General features: G+C 43.0%; 1 protein-coding gene across 3 annotated transcripts in view; it reads right to left on the minus strand.

Moving 5' to 3' along the window:
* cadm2a (cell adhesion molecule 2a) overlaps nt 1-18,965 on the minus strand; it is a 225,229-nt gene that overhangs the window by 21,377 nt on the left and 184,887 nt on the right. For all 3 annotated transcript variants that reach the window (XM_042092897.1, XM_042092898.1, XM_042092896.1), the window contains 3 exons: nt 11,030-11,179; nt 2,783-2,935; nt 1,061-1,198 (listed from right to left, as the gene is read on the minus strand). In XM_042092897.1, the coding sequence (XP_041948831.1) occupies nt 1,061-1,198; nt 2,783-2,935; nt 11,030-11,179 (441 nt within the window). The remainder of the gene's footprint in view (nt 1-1,060; nt 1,199-2,782; nt 2,936-11,029; nt 11,180-18,965) is intronic.

Raw genomic sequence — 18,965 nt, forward strand, 5'->3', positions numbered from 1 at the left:
AATTGCAATCCCTTATCATAGTTGAGTCTAAGCACAGACTCTCCTCTCTTTGCTTTGAGGTGCCCACTAGAGACTGAGTAATCAACGCAGTGCAAGACACTCTCTCAACGTGAATTAGACGAGCTGTATTTTTAGAAAGCAAAAGCATGGCGCCCAACAAAAGGCAATCAATGCGGGTTGGCTTGATCTACGGGGAGCCAGAGCACAGGGGTGATGAAAAAAGGCAGAAAACAGAAAAGAAGAGCTGTGGTTTGAAATTGCGGTCGCCTTGGCTCTCCATGATCAACCGAGGAGATCATCAATCAAAACAGAATTGCTTCTGGGGAATGGAATTTGAGATGATATCTGATGTTAGGTGACTTCTTTTTTTTTGCCAAGCCAGTAAGCAAAAACAGTGTGTGTATGGAGCCTTTCAAGAGAGTTCCATTATCAGCATCATAGTTGGTCCCACAAGACTTCCTTTTTAACATTCCATATGTTATCTTAATGCAGAGGAAGTAGATTGGGGCCCAAATAGAACGTTCAAGCATTGTTTTTGTTTACCTTGTTGAAAGGGTCTATAGTGCCAACGGGGACAAATGAGGACAAAAAACAAAAATCTTTGATGCATGCATACTAAAAATAAATGTTAACAGTTTTTGATTTCCTGATGACTTGTAACTGATTTGAAACAAGTTTGAAAATAAAGTCAGAGTTTGTATCTCTGTGTCTCAATGAGAATGAGTGCGGTTATAAGAAATCCAAGACTCCACTGACATCATCCACAACAGAGAAAGAAATGAAATGCCACTTGCTCTCTGCCACAAGTAAATGAATGATCAAACAAATCTCAAAAAGGGAAAAACTCAATACACTGCTTTTAGCAAGTAAAACATAGGCCGTACACAAAGCAGATAGTCCAAATGTAGACACTTTCTTGAATTCCTACTTCTGTTTATCTGTTGAAATGACTGTGGCTTGTGTTCAGAGAAAATAAAAACCACTATCACCAACGGCAAAATAAAAAGCAAATGTTCCATTCCATGATGATATTGACGATAAGACATGGCGCAGTCCTCACCTGGGACCTCGATCCCATTCCTGAACCACCGGATGTCTGCGGCGGGCTTGCTGCCGGACGTCACGCAGGTCAGAGTGACCTGCTGCCCCTCCATAAGTGGGTTTGTCAGGCCCAGGATCTGAGGCTGGTCAGGGACTCCTGTGGTGGTGGGGGGGGGGGGGGGGGGGGGGGGTGCAATGGAAATGAAAAGCAGAGATGCAATTACCACTTTTATCATTACATGCGTGTCTCTGTGTGTTGTGTGTGTGTGTGTGTGTGTGTGTGTGTGTGTCCTGTTGTGCTTTTCCTCAGGTTTGCTCAGGAAAAACAACAAAAACAATCTCCTCCCTTAGTCCTAAGCAGCCCTACTGGCAGTGCCGCCTGCATGGCTGCAGCTTCCTGACAGACACAGAGGTGCAGAAAGACTTATCTGCTAGCCAGCTCTGCCTTCAGCAAGACTCACACTTATGCCTGACAATCACAAATTCAGACAGCTCTAGGCAGGAGATGTATATCTGCTAGACTGTCATATCTCATTTCTGCTGAGTCACATACATACAGTATTATACAATACCAGGAAAAGAACATTTATTTAAGATTGGATGCAGTGATACTTATTTAAATATATTATAACAGTAATATTTTTACTATATTATTAATTCAGATCTACATCATATGCAATCTCAAGAGGAGTACATCAGTAACCAGGAGGATACGTTGCCTGCGATTGCACACACCAAAACATGATAGTGTGGTTTTCATGGGGTAATCTTTATGATAAAGCAGCACAGCTGAAGGATATATTCAGAGTTTACGTATGCAATATGCTGCAACAACCTGCCTGTGCCTATGTACAGTATGTAAGAGTTATGGATGGGAAAAACACATGTGCCCGAGGCTCTAAGTCAGTTAGATTGAGTGCTGTTCCTGGGGAGAGTTGTTTTGGGTACACATTAATTAAAAAAGAATTTTCCCTGTATTTCACTCGGCCCATTTAACATCACATCCTGAAACAGTTGTATTCATACCCACCGTGAGTTAGCTTTAATAATCTATCTGCTTGTCCACAATTCAATAATATGAAATCCTAATGGGGTCCATCAAATATAGATAATCAGATAAGATAATTGGGCATCCAATTAGCTAGGAAATACACAATTAAATGATATTTGTGGGATAATTTAAAAATGAGAGCCACTAGTGCTTGGCACATGGTGGCAAAAAGTGCATCTAATTTCATAAATGTGATTAATATAATTAGACTATCTGCTGAAGTCATTCCAGCAGAAAGCAGAATGTCATAAATTGGGCATTCGGGAAGATGGGCAAACTGGCATAATTACATGCTGCTCATGCAGAAAAAGGTACACAAGGTCCTTCTGAGGAAAATAAAATGAGTAGAAAATGCAGTAAATATTGTGAGACTTCAACGCCACTAAATACTCTAAGATGACTAACCAGAGACACAAGATAGCCTATGTAGCCTATGTCCACCCAGTTCCTTCTAACACTTTGTATGGTCAATTTCCACCCAGCTCCTTCTAATTTTCCTTTTAAGCTGATATTGCCACTTACATACTTACATTTTGAGTGCAAAGTAAAGACTGTGTAAAGTGAGGGGGGATTTTTTGGCTGCTGAGCTCAAATGTGAACCTTTTGCCAGGATGGAGGATTGTCCCTTTAAGTGATGAATGTAAATGTGTGTGTGTGTGTGTGTGTGTGTGTGTGTGTGTGTGTTCTTACTGTGCACGGTGAGGAAGGCCTTGGCAGTCTTGACGGGCATGGTGAAGAGAGAGCATGTGTACAGGCCCTCGTCGGAGAGGGACACCTCACTGATGCTGATGGTCAGCTCCTGAAACGAGGCTCGCACCAGGTTAATTCGACTGTCCCTCAGAGCTGCGGATGAAAGGGAGGGAGAGAGGGCGTGGGGTGAGAGGGAGAGAGAGAGAGAGAAATTATATCCCTGATCAGTGATAGTTTGATAACAAAAATTCACTGTGATTTTTCCTCAACATTGTATAAATATGCAGTAAAAATTGAGGCTAGTTATTTGATCCAAAGAGACTCAAAAAAACATTAAACATTATAAGGTTGACATCATATGGTGCTATGGCTGTATGCATAAATCATAAGTTAGAAGCGTTTAATGGGTCTAAAAGGAGTACTATTAGTGGTAAAATAAAGTGTGAATACAGACAAACCACTGTTTTGTGCTATCAATTGCACCTGCATATTTATTTTAACAGTGGCAGAAGGTTTGCATATGGGGGATGATGATAATGATGATGATAATTATGATGATGATGGTGATGGTGATGATAAGCATAATCACAGTTTTGTTTGGAAGCTGCACCCTGTCACCACTCAAACGCACCTCTCCTTTACAAAATGATGCCGATTATCACTGGGCCATTTTCTTCTGGCTTATTCTTAATCATTTGCCTATTACTGTATATGCCACTGCTGTCTTCATTTAGTGAAAGGTTTTCATTAAAAAAAAAATATATAAGTCAGTCATGCCAGTAAAAACTTAACACTAAACTTCTTTTCTATACAGTGTGATGCATTAACAGTGAAAAATGTGGAAAAAAATGTGAAAAAAAAAGTATTAGGGCACTTCCAGTCCTTGCTCAGCCCTTTACCTGCCACTAGCGCTAACAGGGCTGAAAGGCAGGCCGCAGCCCTGGTGACATGACAGTACTGGGCCACACACCTCTGCATACACTCTGAGTGGCTGTCCCAGGCTGCTCACTATCACTGACTTCCTAAGAGCAGATCTGTCCAGATGTAAACTGACCCTGTTCTTGGGCAGAACACCCACCCACAGTCACCTGTCTAAGGTGGGTTGAAAGACAAGATTTGTGCACCAGAGGAAATAAACAAAACCTCTGCTGTTGTGATGTGATCATGCCACAGCACTACAATAAACTACTTCAATGTGCATAAAAATGTGCTGGTTTTACTCTATCCTAAATTACTCTTATTTTTAACAGTGCTGTAATTCTCTTTTGACAAAATCATCAGCCTAATACTTAGACTATAACTCTACCTATACTTGCACTTTATAAGCCTATCTGAGAGTCTGTGTGAGATGCAAGATCCAGCAGCTGCAAGCCTGCTTTCTTTAGTCTCCTCTCTCCTCCTGGCGTGCCATGGTATTGTCTTGGTGTTAGAGCTATATGCACCAGCTCAGGGTTTCTACAGTAAACACTTCAGACGGAGAGTGGCTGGTAATTAGCAACTCTCTGTGTAAATCTACCCCTAACTCACACTGTCAACTCCAAGCCCCCCATTGGAGGGGAAAACACTACTTCTTTCTCACTGGGTCATTTGAGAAACTGACAAAACACACACACACACACACACACACACACACACACACACACACACACACACACACACACACACACACACACACACAAACACACACACACACAATTTCTCTTTCTCTCTCGCTGTCTCTCTCCATACTACCCTATTTTCCTTGCTTTCGGTTCCTTTCTCAGCCTCTTTTAACCACTCCTCTCTCTTTGTTTCTCTCTCTCTCTGTCTCTCTCTCTCTCTCTCTCTCTCTCTCTTTCTCTCGACCCAGTGTAATGGCCCACTAGGTCTTCTGCTTGTTGCTCCCATTTTTGTTAGCAAGTGTATCAGCAGGCTAGGCTAGAGATCATCTCATTTACTGACACGCTGTACCGGCGCGCAGGTGTCTGAACAGCTAAATGGGCTGCATCCTCTCAGGTCTGGGGACCATTCTTACTTTGGATTCTGTTCCACAGCAGTGAACAGCACTATTAGTTGTTTGTGGTAGATTCATTGCCAGCAAGTCCTTTTACAGTGTAAAAGAACACTTATAGCCAAGGTACTAAATTGACATCACCAAGTGAAGATTTTGTCCATTTGTTTGTGCACTCATTCTGCTGTTTCTCAAATCAAAAAGTGTAAGCAAACTTTAAGAGTGCCTTTAAAGTTAGCAAACAGTTGAAAGACTAAGCAAACTTTGAGGAACCTTTGCAAGCAGCTCTAGGGTCATCCGAATTATGAATGCATCAAAGGCTATGACCACTGCTACATATTAGATCAATGATCCAAAACAGCGGTCTGAACTGGGCTGGGAAATTGAGGCTGTTGAATAATAGATCTGTGGAGTAAAAATGTTTCATATTCAGCTGGGTGCGATTAGATAGGAAAATGGCACCTGACCTCTGGTCTCAGTGACCAATCGATTATAGGTGTGTTTGTGTGTGTGTGTGTGTGTGTGTGTGTGTGTGTGTTTGTGTGTGTGTGTGTGTGTGTGTGTGTGTGTGTGTGTGTGTGTGTGTGTGTGTGTATGTGTGTGCGTGCAGTGTGTGTGTGTGTGTCCATGTACACCTGTTGCCTCTCTTTAGTGACGTGATCTCTTGACTCATACCTATGCATGACTTGATATCCTCGTCAAGAGAACAATGTCAGATTTAATAGCAACAGACTTAAATATGCTAAAACATCTCTGCTTTATATGTGTTAATGTAGTATTAAAACAGATAAAAAAGTGTCAACATTTTTTAAATGTTTTTGAGAAACAAAAATTGTACAGGTGAGAGTGGTGTGTAGGCAGTGTACCAGTGTTGATTGCAAAGCAAGTAACTTCTCCCTCTAGCCTTCGCAATTATTTTTTCAATATCGTGCTCGGTTGAGCATTTTTAATGAATGCATAACGCAGGCACTCATGTGCCTAATGGCATTTTGCCTTTTAAGAAGCTAATTAAAATACAAGTTTACATAATAACCTATACCATCTCAGGTGAGTGGCAGATGTTTGCAATTAAAATGTGACATTCGTGACATGAAAGAGAGAGAAAAAAGAAAACGACACAAGAAATGACTACAACTAATGTCATTTATGGTCGCAGTGAGCTGCCTGCTACAGCGGCGCTCGGGGAGCAGTGAGGGGTTAGGTGCCTTGCTCAAGGGCACTTCAGCCGTTCCTACTGGTCAGAGTTCGAACCGGCAACCCTCCGGTTACAAGTCCGAAGCCCTAACCAGTAGGCCACGGCTGCCCCCAAGCTGAATACAATTTGGTAATGACAGTTGGTTCTGTGATGGATCTATTGGCTGATGCTTTGAAAAAGGCAATTCATCTGATGGCACTAGCCTTAGGGTTGCTTCTTCTGAGAGAAAATGTCACCTACCTTAAAAATCTATTGTGCAATAGGGTGGCACATAAAACTGAATTGAATTTAAGTGAAAATTTGTGAAAATGCAAAATAAAAAAATAGAGCAATAAAAAAAAAAATCCTGTCTTTAACTCCTAATACAAAAACAAATGCACAATAACACATTTGCTGAATGCTTCTGTCCTATTAGTAAAAGACTGTATTGACTATTATGGGATCAATGTGGTTTCATCACCATGCTGCTGAGCAAACCCTGCTTGCGACACTGCTCAGAGACAGTGGAGCCACTCCAAGCATGCTCCTGTCATAGCATCTGAAAGAAATGTCAGACACTTGGCCAGTCTTTGTGTTCTACACCTCGTTAAAACATCCAATTTACTGAAAAAAAAAAAAACCAGAAACAAAACCCCTCTTCGCCTGAATCCCCTGTTGTACAACCTGCGTGCGTTTTGACAAAGAACATTTTGCAACCTTGGAGCAGGAGCAAGAAAAAAAGAAAGAAAACAACAACAAAAAAGAATGAAAAAAAAAAAAACAATTAAGATGGATTGGAGCCAAGCTGAATACAACCCTGACAGAATCCATTTCCCAGCTAATGTATTAATGTATGCGGGGATGCTTTATGCACAATTCCTGACTCTCACATGTTTGAGTGTGAGTGTGTACAGTATGTGTGTTTGCGTATGCATGTGTGTTTGTTTGTGTGTGTGTGTATGTGTATGTGTGTTTGTATGTGTGTGTGTGTGTGTGTGTGTGTGTGTGTGTGTGTGTGTGTGTGTGTGTGTGTGTGTGTGTGTGTGTGTGTGTGTGTGTGTGTGTGTGGGGCAGTGTGTCTGGGGCCAAGGCTTGGGCCTGGACGTGCCAAGACCACTGCTGACTCTTACAATGCATGACGGGTCCATCTCCTCATTAGTTTGGAGTCTAATCATGAACACGTTTGGCAGGAGGTTGTATGTTGTATTATATAAAACCGCTCCCCTCACACACACACACACACACACACACACAGACACACACGCACGCACGCACGCACGCACGCACGCACGCACGCGCACACACACACACACACACACACACACACACAGAGACACATACAAGCCTCTGAATTTCCCTCTGGCTGCCAACAGCGGCTGAGGAGCGGACGAACTGAGAGCTGAGAGTGTACACTTTGAACAGGACGCCCAGGTGGGTTCAATTTAAGTTCTCTTTCCGAACGATAATAGCCACCACTGGGCTACACAAAGAGGTGCCTAGGCACGTTTATTTGTAAAGAATATCTCGTTCACCAGTGTTTTTTTTAGTGGAATAAGACAATAGGTGGGATAAAACAGAGAAGCACTAGCCCCGTGGGTCATCCCTGCAAAAATCCAGGATACTGTATGTTAGGTCAAGACTGATCCCCCAAATCCCCCAACCCTCCCCACACCCATACACACACAAACCTCATCTAAAAAAAACTCCACAAATCGGCTGATTGCGCTATCTTTTCCAAGATCAGAGTTCCTATCCGTACACACATCACATATCGCACACAGACACACCCACCCAAACACACACACACACACACACACACACACACACAGAGACAGACTTGGCATGCAAAGTGAGTACGGCCAGGTTCAAAGACTTCACAACACCAGTCATCAACGTTTGATCTAAACACAAACAAAATGAAAGAGCGTAAGTGCTCACAGTGCCTAACGATATGTAGCATAAGATAAGAGCAATCATAATTTCAACAGACCTCTCTCTTTTAAAGGGATTATTGAGCGCCACAAACCACCCAGGAGAGGAAAAGAAAGACACTTCCTCCAGTCGCTTGTATAACAGCCATTATACAATCAATATCAGGCAGGTGGAGAGAAATAGAGTTTGGGGGAAAAGTAACACTAACAACTGCTCACAGAACACACCCGTTAAAAAGTGACTATTTCACAAAGAGTGCGATTTGGACGAGACAAAGCTATTTCATTTCTGTATCAGTTATAATATGTGGTACATAACATACATACATAAGGAGTGACAATGGACTAGATATGCTGCACCTTCTCCATTCAAAAAGCAACACAGTGGCATAAACACGGCAAAGCCAGGGGGAGATGCGCATTTAACCTGGCTGGCAGGCACACAAAGCACAGCAGATGCAGAGAGAGAGAGAGGGAGGGGGAGAGAGAGAGAGGGAGGGAAAGAGAGAGAGAGAGAGGGAGGGAGAGAGAGAGAGGGAAAGAGAGAGAGAGAGGGAGGGAGAGAGAGACGGAAAGAGAGAAAGAGAGGGGGAGGGAGAGAGAGAAAAGGGAGGGGAGAGAGAGAGAGGGGAAGAGAAGGAATATAATGGCAAGATGGCCTTCTTAGCCATGCTTTTCTTTAACTCAGTGGAGAGCTGGGAGAGGCACACAGTGATTATCCAGTTCTTTCCTGCATTTCTCAGTAACAAGTGGTCGTAAATCAATGTGGACAGTAGCAATGCCACCCAGGATTGCCTATAAATAACGTGTTCAGTTCTGTCCTCACAGTGGAGTAACTACATACAGTAAATGTATATTAGGGACAAATTACTGGCCATATTGACCAGTAATTTGCACCAGAGTAGGTGGCCAGTGTCAGTTATCTGCCGGTCAAGTATTACTGACGAGAGCAAGTTTAAACCCTGTATGCTGTATGCGAGTATGCTGCTATCCTTGCTGCGTAATCAATCAATTACTCAATTAGTCAATCTGACCTGAACTGATTATGATAAGTGTACTATGAACAACGGTTCTGTTCCATATACAGTTAACTTATCTTGCTCAGGATCAGGTATTGTGTAATCGGCTACTGTGTTGATTCTCCCAAAGTCAATCCAATACTTCTCTGTTTGACACATACAAATGCACTATTTTCACTGCAGGAGTAAAAGCTTGCATTTCACACTTGGGTGGTTTGCAGGTCTTTCTATTCCTTAAAGCAGCAGTAGTATAGCCTCTCTGTGCTTTCTTCATCAACAGGACAAGCAGCTCTCATAGCTGTGAGCATAAAGGACACCAGCTGCTTGGAAATCTGTTTTTTTTTCCTTCCTCTCTCTCTCTCTCTCTTTCTCTGCCTCTCCTCTGTGTACAAAGTGTTTGTTATGGTGAGTGTTTTTCACAGCTTGATAGTAAATGCTCTAAATCTCTCTGAGAATTCTCCCTGGCCAAAGCTGTGAAAATCTGCCTCCATCGCTGCCACACTTCCACCAGCTCCTATTTTTCATTTTCACTCCAGCATCGTGGGCTGCTGCAACCCAACCCCTGCACACCTGCCTCTCCCTTATACACACACACACACACACACACACACACACCCCCACACACACACACACACAAACACACACACACACACACACACACACACACACACACACACACACGTACCCCTTTGAACCCCTACCTCCTATCCTCTTCTCACTGGCGCACGGTTAACAACGATAAATAGAATGAAACCATTTTCACGCCAGTCCCTTGGCACGCTACCGCCGGCTGACGGATTGCTAACGCGCCCACGACAGCGTGGCGAATCGACGAGAGGCTGTGAGAGCTGTTCTCGCACTCTCGCCGTGATGGAAACCCGTGGAGGAGGCTTAGAGACGCGGGGGTGAAAGGTCACTCAGCATTCAGTATCACCCCTCTTGGACGCTCGCTGGCAGCCCGTGGTGAAGATAAAGTCAGCGAATAGTGTCAGGTGAAAACGGGATAGGGGGTGGGAGACGTGTCCCTGGCTGCCTACAGAAGCAACAAGGGTCCAATTCGATTTTCATGGGCAGACATGCACAATCCACTTATAGAAAATACAAGGCTAGCCTTGGGGCCTGTTGTCAAGGTAAAATGAAATTTGATATGATGACAGACAGTAAATCATGGTTAAATGTGTTGAAATTGTTACAGTAAATTATCTAGATATGTATATAAACAATCTATAAATTAAATTATATTAAATGTATAATTTGTTTTCTTCTGAATGAACGTACAGTAAGGAACAAAAGGCGATGATGACTGCTGGCAGATTGGTGATGAACATCTTAGCGTCTGTGAAAGACTTGGTGACTTTGGGAGCATATTTAAGCAGCTCAGGCCAAACACAGACAAACAACAAAGACTGGACTAGACAACAATAAGCCCAACTTTAAATTATCTGAATGTTCTAGACATCGGTGTGAATAATCTCGATCACCTAACCCTTAATTAAAAAACTCAAATCAGATTAACAACACATTAAGTCCACTCAAAGGGTAAGATCCTTGTCTCTTAAGTAATCAGATGGGTTTAATTTTTAAATCTGATTAGTCTAGCATTTTATTCCCATCTGGATTTGTCTTCTTGGAGTTCAGCAGACCAAAAGCAAGAATAACCCTGTTATTATGTCCAGAAAATCGTAGAAGGTCGCACTTGTTTGGCAAGATAGATTTCTGTCTGTGCACACTTGGCCCAAGGACAGCCTAGTTTGAATGGAAAGAGCCTGGTAATTGTCATGCAAAATCACCAACCACCGACTACTGCTCTTGCAAACCATTTGTTTCTTATTGACACACTAATAAATAACTTTGCTCATGCATGTTTGAATGGAAGCATATTACACACTCCCGGGAGATGGTGGACATTCACTGAGATTGTACCTGCTGGATTTCTCCAACACACCTGAGAGAACGAGAAGAGAGGAAAGAGAACAACACACATCACACACTCCTTGGCACTTTGGGAGCAGACGGTCTAGGGCTGGGACTAAACTTGAACAGCCGCACAGGAGACAAGTGACCCTCCCCCTGCTGAGCAAAGCCTGGCTGGGTGTCAGAGCTGAGATGGCATGTACCCCCCCAACCCCTTACCTTTCTTGTCCCCGAAGAAGAGGGTCTGCTGTGCGGGGTTTGACCACTGGAGGGAGGTGTTGTCGTTGTGATCCACGCTGCAGGTCATGGTGGCTGTGCTTCCCTCCGTCACCGTCATGTTTTGGACGATGGGGAACTGCCCTTGGCTTCCTGCACAGACAGAGAGAGAGGGAGGGAGAGAGAGAGAGAGAGAGAGAGATGGAGAGAAAGGGACAGAGAGAAACAGAAAAGAACAGAGATAAAGGTAGAGAAGAGAGGGTCAGTCAGGGATGTGGATAAATAATAAAGCAGAACTCAGCTCTGAGTCACAGACGAAGACAGCATGGAGCAGTCACTTCTAAGACCATGTGAAGAGGAGCAGTAAGGCACACACATACACTCACCCCTGCACACACTCACACTGCCACACACTCACCACTGCACACACACACACACACACTGGCTGCCACACCTGATTATGGAAAAATGGCACTGATCATCTGGGCACGCTCTGTCTAGGACCTCTGACTTAGTCTACAGTTCAGCTTAGCTGTCTGTGCATTCAGTTGGTTTGTGACATACCATTAGTTTACAACCTACTTCCCTGCCTAGCTGTCTGTGCACTAGGCAAGACACATTTATTTATATAGAGCATTTCATACACAATTCAATGAGCTTTACATAAATTCAATGTGCTTTACATAAACAAAGGCAAAGAATGGTGGTATATGAAAGCATCAAAGGACACAACAAAAATACAGTTTCAAAAGACTTTTCCATAAGCTTAAAGATTAAATGTTATTCTATTGCTGTACCTGTATTGCTGTAGCTCTTTAGCTTAAATGCTATTCTATTGTTGTAAGTCGCCTTGGACAAAAATATCTGCCAATTGACAAATGAATAAATGTAAATTGAAATAAAAAGCAGCATGCATAAATAAGATAAAACATGCAAATACAAATAATCTAAAATATTCCCAACAACCAACAGTGTTATTTGGTTATTATTAGGTTGCATCTGCATTATCAACAGTTATATTGAGGGTGCATTATCAAGAGCACTAAGGTGAATCGTAGATACAGAAGCTCATTTTCTATATCTATGAGTTCGATAGCTTCTGGTCTTTCTGGTATGGTGTCCTTAATTACTGTAATGACTCTCTAGCAGCACAATGTACAGACAGCCCTTCATTAGATGTGGTCAGTTCTTGTATAACAAGTCTAGCTGCTCTATTGTATATGTACAGTATAACCCTACAGAAGACAAAGGCATGAATGAGTTTTTCTAAATCATGTTTTTTCCCCAGTAATTTTGCCAACAATGGTAGATCAGATAAGGGTTTGTAGTTGTTTAGCATGGAATCATCCATATTCTCTTTGAGCAGGGGATTTACAACATCTGTTTTCAGGGATTTAGGAAATATGCCAGTCTGCAATGATGCATTTATAATTTGCAGCACGTCTGCTGTTCGGGTGTGAAAAACAGATTTGAGAAAGTTGGTAGGTAGAGTGTCCAAGCCAGAACTTGTGCTCTACATATTGATTCTGTTGTTTCTGAAAGTTTCTCCTGTTTATGCATTTCACCACAATCTGGATTACACCTGCTTTAAAAAGGTGGATATTTTCACCGCAAAACACTGTTGTTTTCATACAGATTCCGCAACACCTCCTCAGTCGCTCTCTCAACACTTTTCCCATAAATGCATATGAGTAAGAAATGTTCAGCTTGCCTGACAGCTGCTCTGTAGCCGGCAAAATGCTCTTTCATACGTGTGCGGTCTGTTCGCCCATACAATGGCATGTGTTAAGGCACAAATACAGCGTGAAACAGGACTATCCAGAACATGACTCGTGGAAGAGTTAGCCTCCATTTTGACCAACACAGAGACGACCAACTGAAGTGACAGTCTGATATCTGATCATTTTCATATAGATGAGTCATTGCATTAGGCAGAGTCTAACAGAACCGCAGGCTGTGGCTATATTTAAACCTGAACAGACTTAATTGCCTGTTTGGATGAATGAACACAACCGCAGAAGTTTTTCCTTTCTTGACTGATATATTTTTTTTGTTGCGTAATAACAGGGTTGTGAAACCAATCAGCTCAAATCGCATGGTTTCTGTGAGACCAAGATAAACAGCATGATATCATTACACATGCAGGCAGTCACCACAAATCACAATGCATTGCTTTTTAAACTGAGATGTGTGTGTGTGTGTGTGTGTGTGTGTGTGTCACAAGATGGAATGCAGTTTCTGACTGTCACTGGACGGGTTGTTAGACATCCACAGACTGGACTTACCCACACATTTCAGGGACAAGAATAGAACACACATCTCCACACACATATAGAAATAGCCATAGCCACCTGCACACACACACACAGCCCTGTCTGCTCACTAAATGGAGCAGGGGTACTCCACAACCTCAGAAGATTGGTGAATAACAGCTTAGCTAAGTGAGAAATTATTCACCAACTGTCACCCCTTATGACACCGCAGGGTTAGCCAGTGTTATAATAAATCTTCCTCTGCTCGGGTGCAAAGCGTGGGAGATAATGAAACCATGTGCATAAAATACCCTCCGGACATTAAATGAATAATACATGTTTATTTACTGTTTGGCAATGATACATCTCGCACCAGAGGTCAATAACTCCACATCGCAGAACTATGCTTTAGTGAACAGTGGGAGAGAAAGAGAGGACATTTGGAATGAAGGAGAGAATGGGAGGATAGAGAGAAACAGAAAGAGAGGCAGAGGCAGAAAGATGGGCAAAATAGAGAGAAAAAGACAGAAAAGTAGAGAAAGACAGAGATGGAGACAGATGAGGGTGACGGATAGAGACAGGAAGAGAGACAAAAACAGTAAGAAGAGAGGAAAGATGTGTAAAAGGGAGAGAGAGAGAGAGAGAAGAGAAACAGACAGATACAACCATTCAAAGCAGTAGAGAGAGGGTGAGGGAAAGAGAGAGAGTGATATAGAAACAGGGTGAAAAGAATGAAGGTGCAGTCCCAATGCAATTTTATCAACGCTCGTGACTGCTATCGATTGCGGCGCTGCCATGAAAGCCGTTTACAGTCACAGCAGCACGTCTCAATAGGCCCTGTGACTCCTCAGAGCGGTGGCACGAGCAGTCTGCCCTCTCTCACGCCTGCAGCAAACGCACCATCCAGCCGGAACACAGCCTCGTCTGACGACTCCTCCTCAGAGCGGCGGCACAAGCACTCTGCCTCCTCTTCTGCCTCCAGCAAACGCAGCTTGACCACAGCCTGCCACTGCACAGGCACAGGCAGGAACCACAGACTGGCTTCATCGTCTGCAGAGAGCCCTGCTGTCCTGTCTAGCCTCCCGAGGGTCACTTGTACATTTCAATTATGTAGCTGCTTCAAAAGTAGTTACCCTTAGTGTTTTCTTTTACCCACATGCATAACATATGGGTGACATGATGATGCTTTAACTGATCTACTGTTTGGACCTATCAGCTCATAGCAGTGACACCCCGAATCTTTCTAAAGCATTGCATGCCTTTTTCATGCAAGATGGACAGAACATTTGACACAAGGCATGTGCAAACAATACTGGTAATCCAGGCAACGTACAGGATTGGAAACTGCTGGCTGGCTGTTGTCAGAAAGCAACTTAAAGTTCTACAGTGTGTCATTGTATCTTTAGTGGGACCAGACATGTTGTTGCATTCTGAATGAGAGCCCACTGTGTTTACTTTATTGAGCTAATGATTCCCTTTGAAGATGTGATGGGGGAGCATTGGAAAGAAGCTTAAGCATTAAGTGGAACTGGGGACAAGGCTGGTAAGCACGCGTCAGACCAGTGGAGATAGGTGTTAGAGGCTTTTTTTGCTAAATCAACCACATCACTTTTGTTGGAGTTTGGTTTTAGAGTATGTTCACTCAAAAGAGCTTTGAAGGAGTTGTCTAAGGCTGCTGGAAAAGAGGCTGCTATGGCTGAGGTGCATACTATTGGAGACATGTGAATTAAACTATATTATGAAAAAGCCCGCTGTAACAAGACATTCTGAAAGATTGCATGCAGGCATATTTGCCATGAACTCATTCACATTACAGCAACAAAAAATATCATCCTCCATAATTGACTTTTGATTACTGTCAAACATTAAAGTAAATATCTGTTAAAATATGTTCCTTAATTGCGCTCCTTATGGTTTTTTTTACTGCAAACCATTTGCTGTTAACAAAGACACTGAATAATTGGTCTCTAAAAAGCCATCTGTATATTGGTAACAAGTTGATTAATTTGAAATGTGAACAAAAATATTATAAAGCCTTATTTTTGATGTGATGTGCTGTTATTTTATTGTGATTAAGCCACTTTGCCTAAAATGATATAAGATGGAAGCAATATGTTTAAGTATAAAAAAGAAACACGCATGCATGATGGAGAGGGATGCTCTCTGCCTGAGAACTGAAGGAAAAGAGAGTGGACTGAGTGGGCAGACTATAGGGCAACCCACCTGCATTGGAATGGGAATAATTTCAGCACCATTACCATGGACAGCGCCCCGGCAGACTGATTACAGAACATGACTATGCTGATGAAGGAGGCGACTCTGTCTGCCTCACTGTTCTAAAAACTATACAGTTTTGTTGTTGTAGTTGTTGCATAATCACAGGGTTGTGAAACCAATCAGCTCAGATCGCATTGGCAAGATAAACAGCATTATGCCATTACACATGCAAGCAGACACCTCAAATCACAATGCACTTCTTTTGAAATGAGGGAGAGTTTACTGTGTGTGTGTGTGTGTGTGTGTGTGTGTGTGATCTGTCTGCTTCGGTGTGGTTATTATCCCTTGGCTCTACAGGCCCTGACCCCGTCTCCCCAGTCTGAGGGAGGCCATGGTGTCAGGAGCTACAGGCCAAGTCATTTACAGACTAAGAGCTCCTGCTATTAACGGCGCCTGTTAAAAATGGGACAAAGACTAAAGGAGCACTGAGAAGGGAAAAAAGAAGACATAAATGGATCCCTGGATATGCCTTGCGCCTGGGTTAGAAGCATGGATTATTCATGAGAGGGTCTCATGATGACAAATAACCTCTCAAATCTTCTTCTCCTCTCACTCCTCTCCTTCTTTCTTACCTTCGAGGCTGACAGTGTGGTCGTCACATTACAGGAGTATGTCTACAGATCAGAGGGCTGGCTTCATTTCATAGTCAGAAATACTGTTCAATGCACATGGGATTGGAACAAATCTGTGTAAAAGCAGATCTGTGTAGCAGATAGATGGCCTACTCACACTTACTGTGAGTGTGATTCTAATGAACGTGTGTGTGTGTGTGATCATAGGGAGAAAAGGAGGGGCCTCTCCAGCTGACTGCACCTCATAATTAGAAGCAGCTTCTCACTGAGTGGCCACTGGGCTGCAACAGGTGGAGGACACAGAGAGAGAGAGAGAGAGAGAGAGAGAGAGAGAGAGAGAGAGAGAGAGAGAGACACACACACACTGCCTGTGATCATAAAGGGCTCCTTCTCACCAGGAGTCTAATTAGACAATGGACTGCCTGATTCAGACCTTGACCTTATGCTCATCTCTGTCAAACAGTAACTAACATACTCCTATATATATATATATATACCCTACCAGATGCATGGGTTGCTATGAGTGCTGTTATTTTCCAGAGTGTCATGGTTTGGGGGTTGGTGACTTTGTTTCCAGGATCCTTCCTTGACATTGAGATTGACATTCATGTCACTTCCTGTTCCTTGGTTCTGTCAACCATGCGGCCTGGTTAAGCCTGGTTCTTGTGGCTATTGTGTTTCTTGTTGCTTTTGTCAATATCGTCTTAATTTCCCATAATTAAGCCCGTGTGATTGTAGTGTTCGTTGCCTAGTCATTATGTGTCTTTGTCATGTTGGTGCTATGCTTTGTTCACGTTGGGTTCCCCTAGTGGAAGTACAGTGGAAGTAATTCTTACTTCCAGTAACTATATGCATGTGACAATAAACTTCCTTGTATCCTTGTACAGATTTTCAGTTTGGAGTGAAAGCTTCATTGTGCCTTTTGCTGTGCATTTGGGTCCCACACCTCTTACCTCATGGCACTCCATGTCCATGAAGCTTGTCCGTGTAATTGCGAGGGTGAGTCTTGCAGTTGATTACAAACAAGCAAAGAGATGATCGGTTTTGACAGATAAAACCACTCCTATGAAACCACCAACTAATTGCACTGTTTTTAGTTCTCTCTCTTTAGCTAGGTTTAGGGTCTGTCTTATGAAATGTTATTTACATAGGGACACAACCCAGCTAGGGGACAAAGACCACAGACCAACTGGCTACAAGAAAAATTCCCCTAACAGAGCTGGTGAAGCAACATCTGAGCAGGCATGTACTAAACCGGTTGCTTCTGCTTCCATTTAGACAGAGGAACTTCAGTGGAAATCATTGAGAATGATTTCTGCTCGTGTTTCCAGGCAACAACAAATGCTGAACTGACCACAGTCCACTCAGCTCGTCCTTGGATAAGATCAGTGTAGTCATGTACGAAGCTATGTACAGCACACTGTATCTACTGGACCATGACTTTATCTATCAGGGTAGTCATATATGCATTATATTCTAAACCAATTACAGCAACTATCAGACCCATATCTGCACTGTAGTGAAAGAGCATGAAACAGAAACTGCAGTGAAACATATGTACTATAGATTGTACAAGGAGTGAATACTTTTTATTTAAAAATGTTCTATTTCACCTATCTTTTTCCCCAGTAAAGTAAGTCCTTGGAGGAGATTTCACATAGCAATGATTTTATTAGGACTGGCATATGTGCTTAATTGAGCAGTGAGGTGAGTTCCCACACACACACAGAGACACACACAGACACACACCCACCCACACACACACACACACACAAACCCTCTGGTGGGTAGAGGCAGCTGATTGAGAGACGCTTCCTGAGGAAAGGGTCCCATGTGTGTGTGTGAGTGAGAGAGAGAGAGACATGGGAGTCTGTCCCCAGTGTAGGGAGCGGTGCTGTAAGATTAGGTCCTCTCTGCTATCTGCGCTTAGTGGCCCCCCCTGGGACCCATCACTCTCTCTCTCTCTCTCTCTCTCTCTCTCTCACACACACTCACACACACACACACACACACACACACACACACACACACACACACACACACACACACACACACACACACACACACATCACTCATTATTTCCCTCTCTGTGGTTCTCTCTCTCACACTCCCTTGCTCTCTTTCTCTCGCTCACACACTCTCTCTCTCACAGCTTTTTCAGGGCCCTTGTGGCGTCCGCTCTCTCCCATTCTGCCTTAGCAAACTTATATTTAATGAGTTGAATGAATTAAACAGCTGACGCAGACAGACATGGGGAAGTGAGGCATCAGTCCTCTGAGTCGTACACAATGACACATCTCTTCAGCACAGTGTTTGTCACAGACTGAACAGCTTCTCAGACTCCTGACTTGACTTGATAGGTGAGGTTATGACCGAATATGCTATCTTAACACAAAGGGATTTATGCCAGCATATAAATATTTACTTTTGATAAAAAAAAAGTATAGTGTTTTATTTGCTGCTGTGCAAAAGTGAATTCTATTTCAAAACTTTGTGGTCTGGCCAAGCATGTTGGCTTGGCAACTGTAGTAATGAAACATGGGTTTGCGGTAGGCAGAACTACACCAGTAATACTAGGATTCTGCACTCTGCAAGAAAAAAAAAACATCAAGGGGCCAAATCCAAGCGAAAGTAGTCGTTTAGTGGACAACGCATGCAGCAATTCTGACAGACAGTAGCTGCATGTTCTCATACCCACATGTTTATGAGTAACGTCTGTCAACGATGTCAACGTGTTAATTGCGAGACGTACAAAAATAAAATACCTATACAATTACAATTGCGTCAGCCTGGTTCATTATTTCTGTACACAGACACACTTCATCAAGCGTTATCTCT

This window comes from Alosa sapidissima, chromosome 5 (genome assembly GCF_018492685.1).
Source record: "Alosa sapidissima isolate fAloSap1 chromosome 5, fAloSap1.pri, whole genome shotgun sequence".
Lineage (NCBI taxonomy): Eukaryota > Metazoa > Chordata > Actinopteri > Clupeiformes > Clupeidae > Alosa > Alosa sapidissima.